This window comes from Pelecanus crispus, chromosome 12, assembly GCF_030463565.1.
Source record: "Pelecanus crispus isolate bPelCri1 chromosome 12, bPelCri1.pri, whole genome shotgun sequence".
Classification (NCBI taxonomy): domain Eukaryota; kingdom Metazoa; phylum Chordata; class Aves; order Pelecaniformes; family Pelecanidae; genus Pelecanus; species Pelecanus crispus.
Window position 1 is genome coordinate 21,156,428 of NC_134654.1, and position 12,088 is coordinate 21,168,515.

Below are 12,088 nucleotides of genomic sequence, written 5' to 3' on the forward strand. Positions count from 1 at the left end.
ATCATCTAGAGATATGTAGGTGGAAAAGGAATCCAGTCAATGCTGCCTCAACTATTCCAGTTAGAGGATTCTCAGGCCCATATAGAAAAACAATGATTTGTTCTTTCCTACAGAGCTGAATTTGCTGAGGTAAGAGGATAGCAGCCTTCACAGTAAACATTGTTTCTGTGTCACTGGTGGTATCAAGAGCCATTTTAAAGCATAAGTGACCCACTGAGACTGGAAAACAGCTTTAAGCTACTTTGAGATTCCTGAACTAGAATTGCTGTAAAGTCTAAAGCATTAACACAATACATTCATAAACTCCGTGTGGTAAAAATGCAGCTTTAATGCTGGGTTTTTGATTTGTGCAAAAATACTGAGCAGAGTTCCCAAATATCCCCCCTCCCTACTGAATTTCAAGCCTGTTAAAAAAATAAGGTGGACTTATACCAACCTGCAAGTGGTTAGAACATCTGCCAGGAGGCTCAGGAGGGATTTTGATCTCATCTGGAGACATGTTCCGCACTCTCTCTGAAAAAGAAGCTGTAGAGAGCAAACTGGGCATGAGTTCTAGCAATACTGAAGGGAATTTAAGCCATGCAAGTCATTAAACTTGTTTTATGTCCTTACTAGTGCTAGTATATCATTGAGAACCAATGGGTAAAGGTAATAGGGGAATGCTGTCAACTGGTACTTGTGTTTTCAAAGTGCTGAGAAAGAAGCAACTAACATAAAAGTTTAGATCATTAGAAGAGGGATGTGATGCTTGTTTTATTGATATCTACCTTATACTATGGCTCTGTCTCATACCCATGCTTAAAGCTTTATTTTCAGGGGTCTCTTCACACCAGAATGGAAATGTGAAAAGCACTTCCCACTCCAGCTGCAATTGTTGGTAAGATTCTCAAAGGCAAAGGATCTTCAGAGGAACAAAGGCTGGCTTGTGGAATGTATCTCTAAACCCCTGCACTATGCACCACATACCAAGCCCTTCGCTACTGCAGTTCTTCCATATGCACTTTAAAGTCCTGCTCTGAACAGCTTAGGTAACTTGGAATCTCTGACAGAACTTGTGCCACGATACTCTCGGAGAGAATATCAAACTGTGTATGTGGAGGATCATGGGATCCATCTAAAACAGCCTGGCTCATTGCCATTTTGGGGAGGTAATCACTTTGGGTCCTATTTATTTCAAGACCTACGTACATGAACCAAAATGGTTCAAGAAGGAAATAACCCTCCCCAAGGCTGTCAGGAGTTAGCCACAAGAAATTACATTTCATCCTTAACATTTCCTTAACAGGCACTTTGATCTTTGCTTACAGGGTCAGACTATTGCTAGGAAGAACAGCTCGTTTTGCAGGACTGAGAACAGACCAGTACAGATTGCCAGATTTCTATAGCTGTTTGTGTTGGGATATACTATTAGAATACCTGATTGCCCTGTAAAGATTAGTTTACAGAGCTATCAGCAAAAGAAACTGCCATGTTTCCCCCTATTATGGGAAACCCAGGCAGTTTTCTAGCCAAGTCCTGGAGCAGAGATCTGTGCCACATTTAAGCAGCTGGGATTGTTCTCAATCGTAATTTGTACAGGGAACACATCCCAGAGTCGTACTCTGTAGTGGATAAAAAGACCTGACATGAGCACAGAAGTCATATCAACCAAGCCATTCACATTTGCAGCTCCTCAGTTATACATTGCTCAGTAAAAGCTGCCCGAACTGCAGTTCCAGCATGTTCAAGTTCCGCTCTTTTGACTAAAGCCCAGAAGGGCCCAAAGGACAGTCACCGGCATTTAAACACAGCATGCTCTCCTGCCTTCCAGCACAGAGCGTCGGATAGCTGAGGTTACAAATAATCAACACTACACATGTTCAGTGCTACTACAGTTTCTATTTCTTTTGTAAAAATGTAAAGCACTAAGGACAACATCCTTTGGAGATGCAAAGCTAGCAGGCAACCACTCATTCTATTTGATCAAGATATTGGTGAGGGTTAAATTCTTCAGCAGTTGCTAGTAACGAACAAAAAGTATCCTTTGGCATTTACTAAGAGGGTGCCTCTATGGAGGAAGGAAAGCTTGCCAGAGCCCCTGCAGAAAGGCAGGCAAACTGGAGCTCCCTGACAACAAGGCAGACATTTGTTATAGGTTACAGCTGCTGGTGGGATGGGGAAACCTCTAGTTTAATTAGAGTTTCAGGAACTCAGAGAGACAGTAGCAAATAGACAGAAGTGTGCATAATAGATGGCACACTAGGCTTTCCGGAAAAGGTGAAAGCTGATTAATTAATGGCTTAAGAGATTCACAGCATCAGCAGAAACATTAAAAAGAAACAAGGCCACCAAATCCAGATTCATAGGGCAAAGGCAGGCCCTTAAAAAAAAAAAAAAAAAATCAAGCCTAGCTCCAGACTAGAAATGCCATAGGCTCCTTATCTTTGCAGATGACCAGAACAGCCACAGAGAAACAAAACATTTATGGGAAGGAGAACTGTGGGCTCATATAAACTCAGGAATTCTGGGCAAGAACTCTGTTCAGCCAGCAAAGAAGTCAAAGTCGTAAGAGTGTGTTCAGGAATCAATTCAAAGCTCCCTTGAAACAGAAATAACAATCGAGGCAGAAAAAGAGCTCCCAATAAGACGATATATTTTGACACATGACTTTTCAGGTTTTGGTGCTCATTTGCTCTTTTGTTTGAGCCATGTGAAAACAATCATTTATTGACATTATACTGATGGGGGAAGGCATCTCTTAATGCTTTACAAGGAACCGGAACCAAGACATCTTTGTCTAGTGCAATCCCACCATAGCTGTACACAGCCGAAGACTGAGCCAGCAGTGAGGGTACGTGCACCTCGCAAACTGAGCATGAACATTCATCATTACTCAGTTATTTCATCACATTGCAGCCAGACTGAGATGCCACATCATTAGGAAGAAAAGGATGAGTTTAACCCCTTCAGGTTTATTTACAGTAAGGAAGTGCAAATTATCCATGCCCTCAAGCAGTCCTCAAACTTGCTGCCCAAACAGATAGCAAAACAGCCGACTCCACAGCCTCTTCCCACCAGCTCTTTCCCTAGAGGAAGGGGTAGCTGGGATTATGATTCAAAATAGTCCTGGAACTTGCATATAGGGCCACAGGCTCCTGTATAAAAGAGTTCGTGTTTTCAAAGTCCCAAGCACAGCTTTCCGCTGCCTATACAGCGGTAAATGCAGATGGACAGCTAACAACAAGGTGTGTCCTTACAGGATACATCAAACTGCTTTGTGCATCCTGTTATTTCTGCCAAGATCAAAGTTTTACTTTTATATGAGTCATAGATAGTGACACTAGCCACAATCTCTAATTGGGCCTGCAATCTTCTGGCTCACAGCCTAGAGGATCTCCATGTGGGGACCTCAGGAAGTTGGCTGTTGGCACGATTAATCACCACAGGCACACCTAGATTCTGGCCCACAGTAATTAAGTATCTTCCCCTAATCAGATTCACAGTCCAGATAAAGAACTAAGGCCATAAAGCAGATCCCATGACTCATATATGGGTTCAAGAAAGTAGGAGCCAATGCACTGCCAGGTCTGCAACTTAAGCATCCTGCTGCTGAAGGACACTGCCACTGGTGCTTAGTCCGTGCATTCTCCTTTCACAAGCTGACCTAAAAGTTAAAAATTGCATCAGCACAAGCAATAGGGGCTTGTAGCTTTTTGTGCAGTCAGCATATGCACTATGGCAAGGTAGAGACATTCAGCTACTCCCAAGCTCTGCATAGCAGGCCAAAGCACAGCCAACTATTAGGGTGTACCTAGCAAAGATTCAGCATCTCAGTAGTCAGTGGAGGATGTTTGCTTGCCATATCTTGGTGAGGCAGATAATTAAATGGAAATTCTAAATTTAATCTGCTTCAGTTTGAGACAGATGGGTTATTTGACCAGTACATCCAACAGTACAAAGACATACTGCATATCAGGAGAGAAAGTACCACAGCGCAAACTGTGCCCTCAGTTCCTTCCAGAAGGAGATGACTGCCCACAGTCCAAAGGCTAGCTGGAGACATGGATAGGGGGCACACAGGAACTTTGTTTCCTACAGATGGGTAGGCACTTTTTCCTAGTGCAGAAAAAAATGAAAGAATAGAGAGCATAGGAATAGAGCGCTGTCTGTACCTGGACAGATTGGGGTATGGATCATCTGAGGTCTGGTAAAGCATCTTGCCTCAGTGCTTTCAGTGAATAACACTGCTCCCCAGGTAGGATTAAGAACTCCTGTCCCTTGCAAGGTTCACTTGTATGCTGTGTCTTAAGCAGCCACAAGGGACTACAGGCAGTATCAGTTTGTCTATAAAGGTCACACTATGCAAAAAAACAAGCAAAGACCTGTAAAGGGTAATCAGAGGGGCATGGCCTTCCCCCGGAGACATGCAAACCAGTGGTGCCTGGTCTCCAAAACTGCATTCTTTGGCACTCTAATCAAGTCTGCTTGGCATAAACCAGGGTGTGTGGGTTTCTGATTTCCTGGCACCAGAACAGCCAAATCGGAGGGAAGAACTGGAGGCAACAACATGCCAGTGAGTCACCCATCCATGGAAGGACACTAGTTCCCTTTCTGCTCTGTGGGCTGAGAAATGCAGAAAGAGACCTGCAACTCAGCCACATTTTCTGCTCTTATGAACACTGACTTTGTGCTCAGATATCCTAAGGGCTGGAGAGAACATTTCTTACAGTCCAAAAGGTAAACAACCATGCTGCAAAGAGCTTCAGGGCAAAAAAGTGCATCCTAAAAGTATTATTTTGCAAGGCTGCAGGAAACAGCAAATGCAATGTCTGCCAGCACCGTGTACTCTTCAGAGCAGTACAAAAAACCCAAAAGGACAACACTGATGCAGAAATCTATCAAAATAAGTTTCACATATACTTTCTCCTCAACCACAGGGCAGTTGCTGCTGGAAACCTCCCCTCCCATTCTTTCAGGCTTTGATTATATGATCACTATTTCAGAATAAATCAGGACCATGCCCTTCCCAGCTGCTCATCCCTGCTGTTTTCTTTGTGTCAACTCTAGTGCTTACCTAGCATGCACTAAGCAGATCAGGGAATGGATCCAGCTGGAAGCCTCAGGGCGGGGGGGGTGAAGCACTGAAGGTGAATTTCAGCTGGCTCCAACTCCCAGACCAGCTCAAGGCACACAAATGTTAGCATGTGTCCAAGGGAGGTAAAACAGAAACATTACTTTTGGCAGGAGCCTACATGTATGCTGTAGTTAAGCAACTACATAACCACGGACTTTAGTAAGGGTTACGGTGAACAATGTAAGGTTACCTTCTGAGAAGGACAGGCCCACAAGCTTTTAATGCAAAGAGCAGTTGTGGAAAACTGTCTAAGGAAGACTCTGACTTCCACATACTGATATTAGACAAAACTTGAGATGTCCAGGTTGGAGAAGTTACTTGCTTTGTGTCAGAAAATCCTGCACCTTTCTCCATTCAAGAATTCTAACTCTAAGAGTCCAAGTTTCCGGGAAGGGAGTGGTTCTCACATTACACCAACCATAAGGCTCTTGCAACAGTTCCTTTTCAACTAGATAAGATATGGTCTGATGCAAAAGACCTACAGAATCCAGCACAGCAAGTATGCTGACTTCCAATAACCTGGTTCTGCACAAGGCTAGCCTACATGCTCTGTATGTGCTACTATTGAGAAAGGATATTAAAGATATATTGCAAACCTTAACGCAGGTCTCAGACTCACCAACACTGTCCGCTCACGAGTGTGTGACACTGTAATAAGTGCCCTCTGTGCAGCTTTTAAGCCTGCATGCAAGTCTGGGCTATCATGAGACAAATGACATTCAACCTTCTAATCTCCTGTGGATGGGGCAGTCACTGGGGGAAAAAGGAGACTAACAAAATTGTAACCTGAGCCTTACACCTTAACCAAGAAAGGACTTCCCACCACATTGCTTTACAAGTGTGGAGCTTCACCCATATGTAAAGTAGAGAGTAGAAGGGCAGTTGGCTTTCAGATGTTCTTCTTTACCTTTTACCCTAAATGCTGCTGTCTCATCTGTGTTTCTAGTGTGCATTTGGAAGCAGATCAGTAGTTTGGAGAAAGATCTCTGTTGCACTCTATGCTGAGACTGGTTAAAGCAGTTTTGCCCTCTAAAAGATGAAAATTCAATAAAACAGTTGGGTTGGTGCAAAGTCTGGGCAGGCCAACTGAAAAAGATTTAAGTCCAAAACTTCAGAGTGATGGCTGTTGTAGGAGTCACAGCTTAGCATCCTAGTATTTTTTGTATTATTCTACATTTATCACACATCATGGCTGAAATACCATGCTCAAGCCTTGACAAGCTGACTTGACAGATAATGAAGCAACTTCTAAACTCATGATTTTTTTTTAATGTTACATGCTACTACACAACTGTACTAGTAACCTCAGGAACAAAGGGTTAGTTCAAGATAGTCAGAGCTTCAACATAAAATACACTTTCTGTACAGCTCCACAGAGACCCAGCAGAGGTCTATTTCAAGCTGATGACCCTGGACTTCCCAAGCATTTTTTCCAAATCTAATAATGGTGCAATGAATAAGTGAGTTGTCACAAAAATCAAATAAGTTTCAGTAACCCTTAGAAAACATACGGTACACTGTGTCAACACAGCAGCTATAAATTGCTATGTGGCTGAGAGAGTTGAGGTTGTTCAGCCTGGAGAAGAGAATGCTGCAGGGAGACCTTATTGCAGCCTTTCAGTACTTAAAGGGGGCCTATAGGAAGGATGGGGACAATCTTTTTAGCAAGGCCTGTTGTGACAGGACAAGGAATAATGGATTTAAACTAAAGAATAGATTCAGGCTGGATATAAGGAAGAACTTTCTTACAATGAGGGTGGTGAAGCACTGGAACAGGTTGCCCAGAGAGGTAGTGGAGGCCCCTTCCCTAGAAACATTCAAGGTCAGGTTGGACGGGGCTCTGAGCACCTGATCGAGTTAAAGATGTCCCTGCTTGCTGCAGGGGGGTTGGGCTGGATGACCTCTAAAGATCCCTTCCAATACAAACCATTCTATGGTTCTATGATCACATTTAAATGAGGATATTTTAGGTAAGTTTTTGAAGCCACAGAACAAAGTATCATCATTCCCAGTTATACTGGCTGTCACAGAGGTGTCTGGACGAAGTTATTGCTTTATTGTTTTTAAGCTCATCTCAAAAAACGCCAACACTGCCCTTTACATATATATCTTAGACATGTAATATATGAAAATATTTTTGTATTTTTAGGCATGGTACTCCTTCTCCCAAAAGAAGACTTCACTGAAAATATTCCACTGAGATAAAACATTGCAGGCAATAATTCAAACTACAGCATTGTCAGGACAGAGTGAAAACACTTTTTACAAAGGGGGTACCTAGGTGGTCTAGTTTGAAAAAAACATGTGAATAAATACTTCTGAGAGAACTTACCAACTAGCTCCTGAGGATCTCTTTTCTCCAGTTCTGAGAATTCCTGGGAGGAAGGGGAAGGAAACAGATTTCAGTCAAGGTATGCTTCCAATCTAAAAAGTTATACTGTCCATTTGTTTAGAAATTTACACATTACTTCTGAGACAAAAGAATAAAAATGAAGAATGAAATGCAAGTTATTAGATAATAGGGCAATGTTTGTACCATGGAAAGTCAAAGCCTAACAGGATGCTCTGTTTCCTTTCAAAGCTAGAGTCTAAATTTAATGAAAGAATTCAGGCTTTGTTTCTATGAGTCCTGGACACTCAGTTCCTTTTGAATTCCACAAAAACTGCTGTACTTGAAGCCTTTCCTCAAAACAGATCAAACCATAGATTCTTCATTTTTGGTGACTCGCCACTGGCACTGCCCAAGAGTCAATGTTTTAGAGCATAGCTAGCTAAATACAAGCTGGATCCAGCCCACAGAAAGCTACTTAAGCCCTGGGAATGCCTACCACAGGCCTGTGCAACTTGCAGTCCTCTAAGCAGGGCCAGCAGGATGCATTCCCCAGAGAAACATGAAAACAGCTGAAATGCTCCCAGAGCCAGTGGCAGCACACGATGACTTCAGAGCAGCATCTGATCAGCCTCTCCACAGACACCCAGGGCTCTGCAGGGTCCCGGGCTGCAGAGGTTTGCCAGTTGTGTGTGATGCCAGAATTCACTTCTGTTATTGTGCCATTCAGGGCTTTGGCTGATAAACCCTCTGTGAACCAAAATGTGAGGGAGCACAGTGGTGATGCAGATCCTGTATTCCCATTTTGGAAGAACGCTCCCACTGCCAATTCTCTCTTGGCTGCTACTTTCCAGGAGTGATATAGCCAATCTGCTCTACCAGAAACTCAAGGGCAACCTCCACTGGCTTGTAATGCTCTGTTTGGAGATCTTCTCAACACAGCTAATCCCTCCTTAATTATATAAATTAAGGCTGCTTCAGTTGCAGGAGCACAGCAAATGTTTGCACCAGAGTCTGCTGAGCAGAAGTGTTACGTAGGATAAGGCACTCTTAAATATGCTTTCACCATATTGAGACCAATGTTCAAATATTTTGGTGCATCTGAGAGACCCCAGGAGAGTCACAAGTGATATCAAGTTCAGCACAAATAAAGTTTCTGAAACTCTATCAGCTGTATCCCAACATTGCCCTCTCCCCACTGCCTCCCTCCCAAAGACCTTTTGTGACTCGCTGGACTGTACGTCCAAAATTCCTCAGTGCCTCCAAACAGTGAAGCTATTCATTCAACCTGACACAGACATAATGCTGCCTCCTTGCTGCTTAGTAACCACTCTCTAAACCCCCTCTTTTACTCCATTTCCAATCTGGTGAGAGATGCATAAGGTGAGGAGAAAGCAGCAAGGTCACCAAGCCAAATCTGGGAACAGGCTGTGCCAAACGCACTGTGAAAACCCACCAATTTGCAGAGAAGCCAAAGCCCTCTGGAAGCAGAAAAACAAATTCTTTGTGTGGCACTAACTGCTACAGGGCACTTTTTATAGCCATTCATGAAAAAAAAAAAAAGAAAAACCACTGTTACTCCGTAAGTACACTTGGATCACAAAAATACAAGGCTAAAGCTATTTTAGAAAAAGAAGTACACAAAAGAACACACATCTTCTTGCTGGTGAGCTTGGCAAGGCCCCAGGCCCCTTTGTGAGATGGACTATAGTGAAACAGCTCCAACCCCTCTAAGCCAATGCACTTGGTGCAGCGCATTAACACCTCTTCTCCCAGGGTCTTGAGAAAGAACAGCACAAGCAGAAAAAAATTAACACAGAAGCATGACATTTCAAAGCAGAAAACTTATGCCAAGAGAAGGAGCCCTCTTTGGTGATAGCACTGGACAGGAATCCAGGGAATCTAGGCTGTGTTCTCCACAAACCTACAGAGACACAGCATTAATGTGGTGAGCCTCAACCACATTGGCATGCCATTAAGATGGTGAGCATTGGTTTGCCACCAGAGAAGCGAGGGCAGTTCTGCGGTAACTAACAGGTTGCGAGGACAAATTCAGATTAGCATGCAAGTATTGCACGCAGGCTGGAGAAGTTCATAGAGCTACAGATACAAGGGAAACATATGTCCAGGCAGCATGCAGTGACTCATGAGGCAGTAAACACAGGCAGTCAGAAGGCTACTTTATTCCCTTTAGGGGGAGAACTTGCTAGATATGTAATTAAAAGTATTTCTTGCCTTGGTTTGAGACAACAAACAAATGTTTATTGAGGTCAAATGAGGGAGCTGCTTTTGTTCCAATCTTGACTGAATTACATCCTGCGCCCTTATCTTTTAAAGTTTTAAGTGGACTGAGAGTGAAGAGGAAGAGACAGGCTACATCCCTGAGCACCTCTTGATCCTTCCTCTTAACCAGCACTGTATTTATTGTTCCATTATCCTCCCCATCTTCTGCCTGCTTATCCTCTCACCATCCAAGAACACAAAGGCAAGAGAAAAAAATCCCCCAAATGACCAATATTGCCAAGCAGGCACTTCAGCAACCCAGTTGCACAGTCAAATTCAGGTGCTTTAGACATGTACTAAATGCACTCAAGAAGGCTGTCCTCTTATTTGGCCAGTTAAACAGGGTTGCAAGGGTATTTGCTGTATTTCTGAAGTTTTCAGAAGCCCATTTTCAAGTTTCCTGTAGCTGTTTGAAGCCAGCACCAAGCACAAGCACACAGTTCTCAGGAAACATAAATTAATATTCTGAGAGATAACAGGAGAGGTTTTGGCCAGATGTGTTAAATAGTATGTTTTATGAATTTCCAGAATCATCAGTAAGTTTGCTTTCAGCAGAAGTTTGCTCTTTAATTTGTACCCTTTAATCCTAGAGGTACAGCACAAGTCTGCCCCATTATATATAGACTAAATAAAGCCAGTCCTCTCAGGTTGCCACTCTGTATTTGCCTGGCCTGATCACCCACACCCATTTCACCGCAGCCGCTCTAGCAAGTCTAGTCTCCACATCCTCAGGCCATAGCCAAGACATCAGAAACCCCAGAGCTACACCAAGCAAAAGAAAACAAGTTCACTAACATATTATAGCCACACCTCACTGCCCAGAGGATATGAATTTTGCTTACTGATGAATTACTGCGTACCTACACCCACTGCTCCATCATTAACAAGCTGAAGACATCAACACAACTTTTCATTAAGTCAAACTACTTTCAAGCCTCTTAAATGCCTTCAGAAAACAAAGGGATGACTGACTCCTCCTACAGTGCTTGCTCATATTTGCTCGGTTTACTGTCTAACACCATGGCAAGGCAAGTATCAACAACTTGACCGAAGACATACAGTTTGGCAGAAGCAAGATTTAAGAAGTCTTGTTCAAACCTCTGAGTATCTACTGAAGATCCAGAACTTAAGGACAGTCTAAAAACCTTCAGTGGAGTAATCACCCAACAAGAATTGTCCTACACTCCTTTAGGGTAACTTAAGTCTGGGACACATGTTGAATACAATTAACTGATTAGAAAAAACAGCATTTTAAAAAAAAACCCCAAACCAACACAACCAAAACCCCACCATATGTTCTGCAGATCTAATCCAATATAAACTTGAATGAAATAGAGAATCACCGAGTAACAAGGTACAATAAATACTGCATGGTTGCTATCTTTTCATTGTGAAATGGACGAAATATTTACACATGGACAAGAGCTTTCTAAAGGAATTCAAATACATTTAATCAATGGAAAATTTGGAAGATAACTGAACTTTAAGTAGAGAATTTACCTAAATCCATTCAGGGCAAGGTGATTTTTTTGTAGATTACTACATCAATACCCACCATGCTATGTATCAGTATCTCACATGAAGAGCACAAAATGAAGCAGATGAGTGGTTCCAAGCAGAGGGGATTTTATGTCAAATCTCTCTATCAGAGTAAATGTATGAAAGCTACTAGGGCCCTCAAGTATCACAGAGCTACAGGCATCGTTTATTGGGTTCATTTCCATTTGGACCCTGATCACTGAAAAATAACAAGGTTAAGACTTCACTAGTGGCATCTTCCTGCCACTTCCATCTTACTGCACGGTTTTCACAAGCCCAACCTCTGAAAGGCTCTACAGGAGCATCTCTGAATTTACTTTTGCAGCCAGTCTCTTGCTACTTGCACAGTCAGCCTGGACACATTAAATATGCTGAAAATTCTCTCTACCATCATGGAAATACAAAACTCAGGGGAAAAAAAAAAAAAAAAGTGTCCCGTGTTCATTTTATCCCATCTAGTATTACATGATGACCTCCAAGAATGGCTAGAGTGAGTTTAAGAAAAAAAAAAAAAGCAGTACTGTACTTTATCCCTCTCATGCACTCAGCAAGTTGATTTTCTGGCTGCTATGTACTTTGCAGCCTAGATCTCATAAAATCAACTGTTTAAGGGCCTAAAGCCAGGCAGCCTTGCTCGAACAGACCCACTGAAAGGAGTCAAGGGATGCCGTGGTGGTTCAGAGCCAAGTTGGAAGAGGACTGAAAGACAGCAAGACAAGTAGGAGGCAGACTCCTTTCCCCTGATCTAGAGACTAACAGAGAGCAGCCTCTGAAGAGTGCACACTGCTATGGGTGAAGAAAAAGTATTAAAAAAAACAAGGGAA

General features: G+C 42.8%; 1 protein-coding gene across 3 annotated transcripts in view; it reads right to left on the reverse strand.

Moving 5' to 3' along the window:
- The window catches only part of SAP30BP (SAP30 binding protein), a 32,173-nt gene that overhangs the window by 6,877 nt on the left and 13,208 nt on the right, over positions 1 to 12,088 (reverse strand). For all 3 annotated transcript variants that reach the window (XM_075719700.1, XM_009480208.2, XM_009480207.2), the window contains 2 exons: positions 7,446 to 7,488; positions 437 to 525 (listed from right to left, as the gene is read on the reverse strand). In XM_075719700.1, coding sequence (XP_075575815.1) covers positions 437 to 525; positions 7,446 to 7,488 — 132 coding nt within the window. The remainder of the gene's footprint in view (positions 1 to 436; positions 526 to 7,445; positions 7,489 to 12,088) is intronic.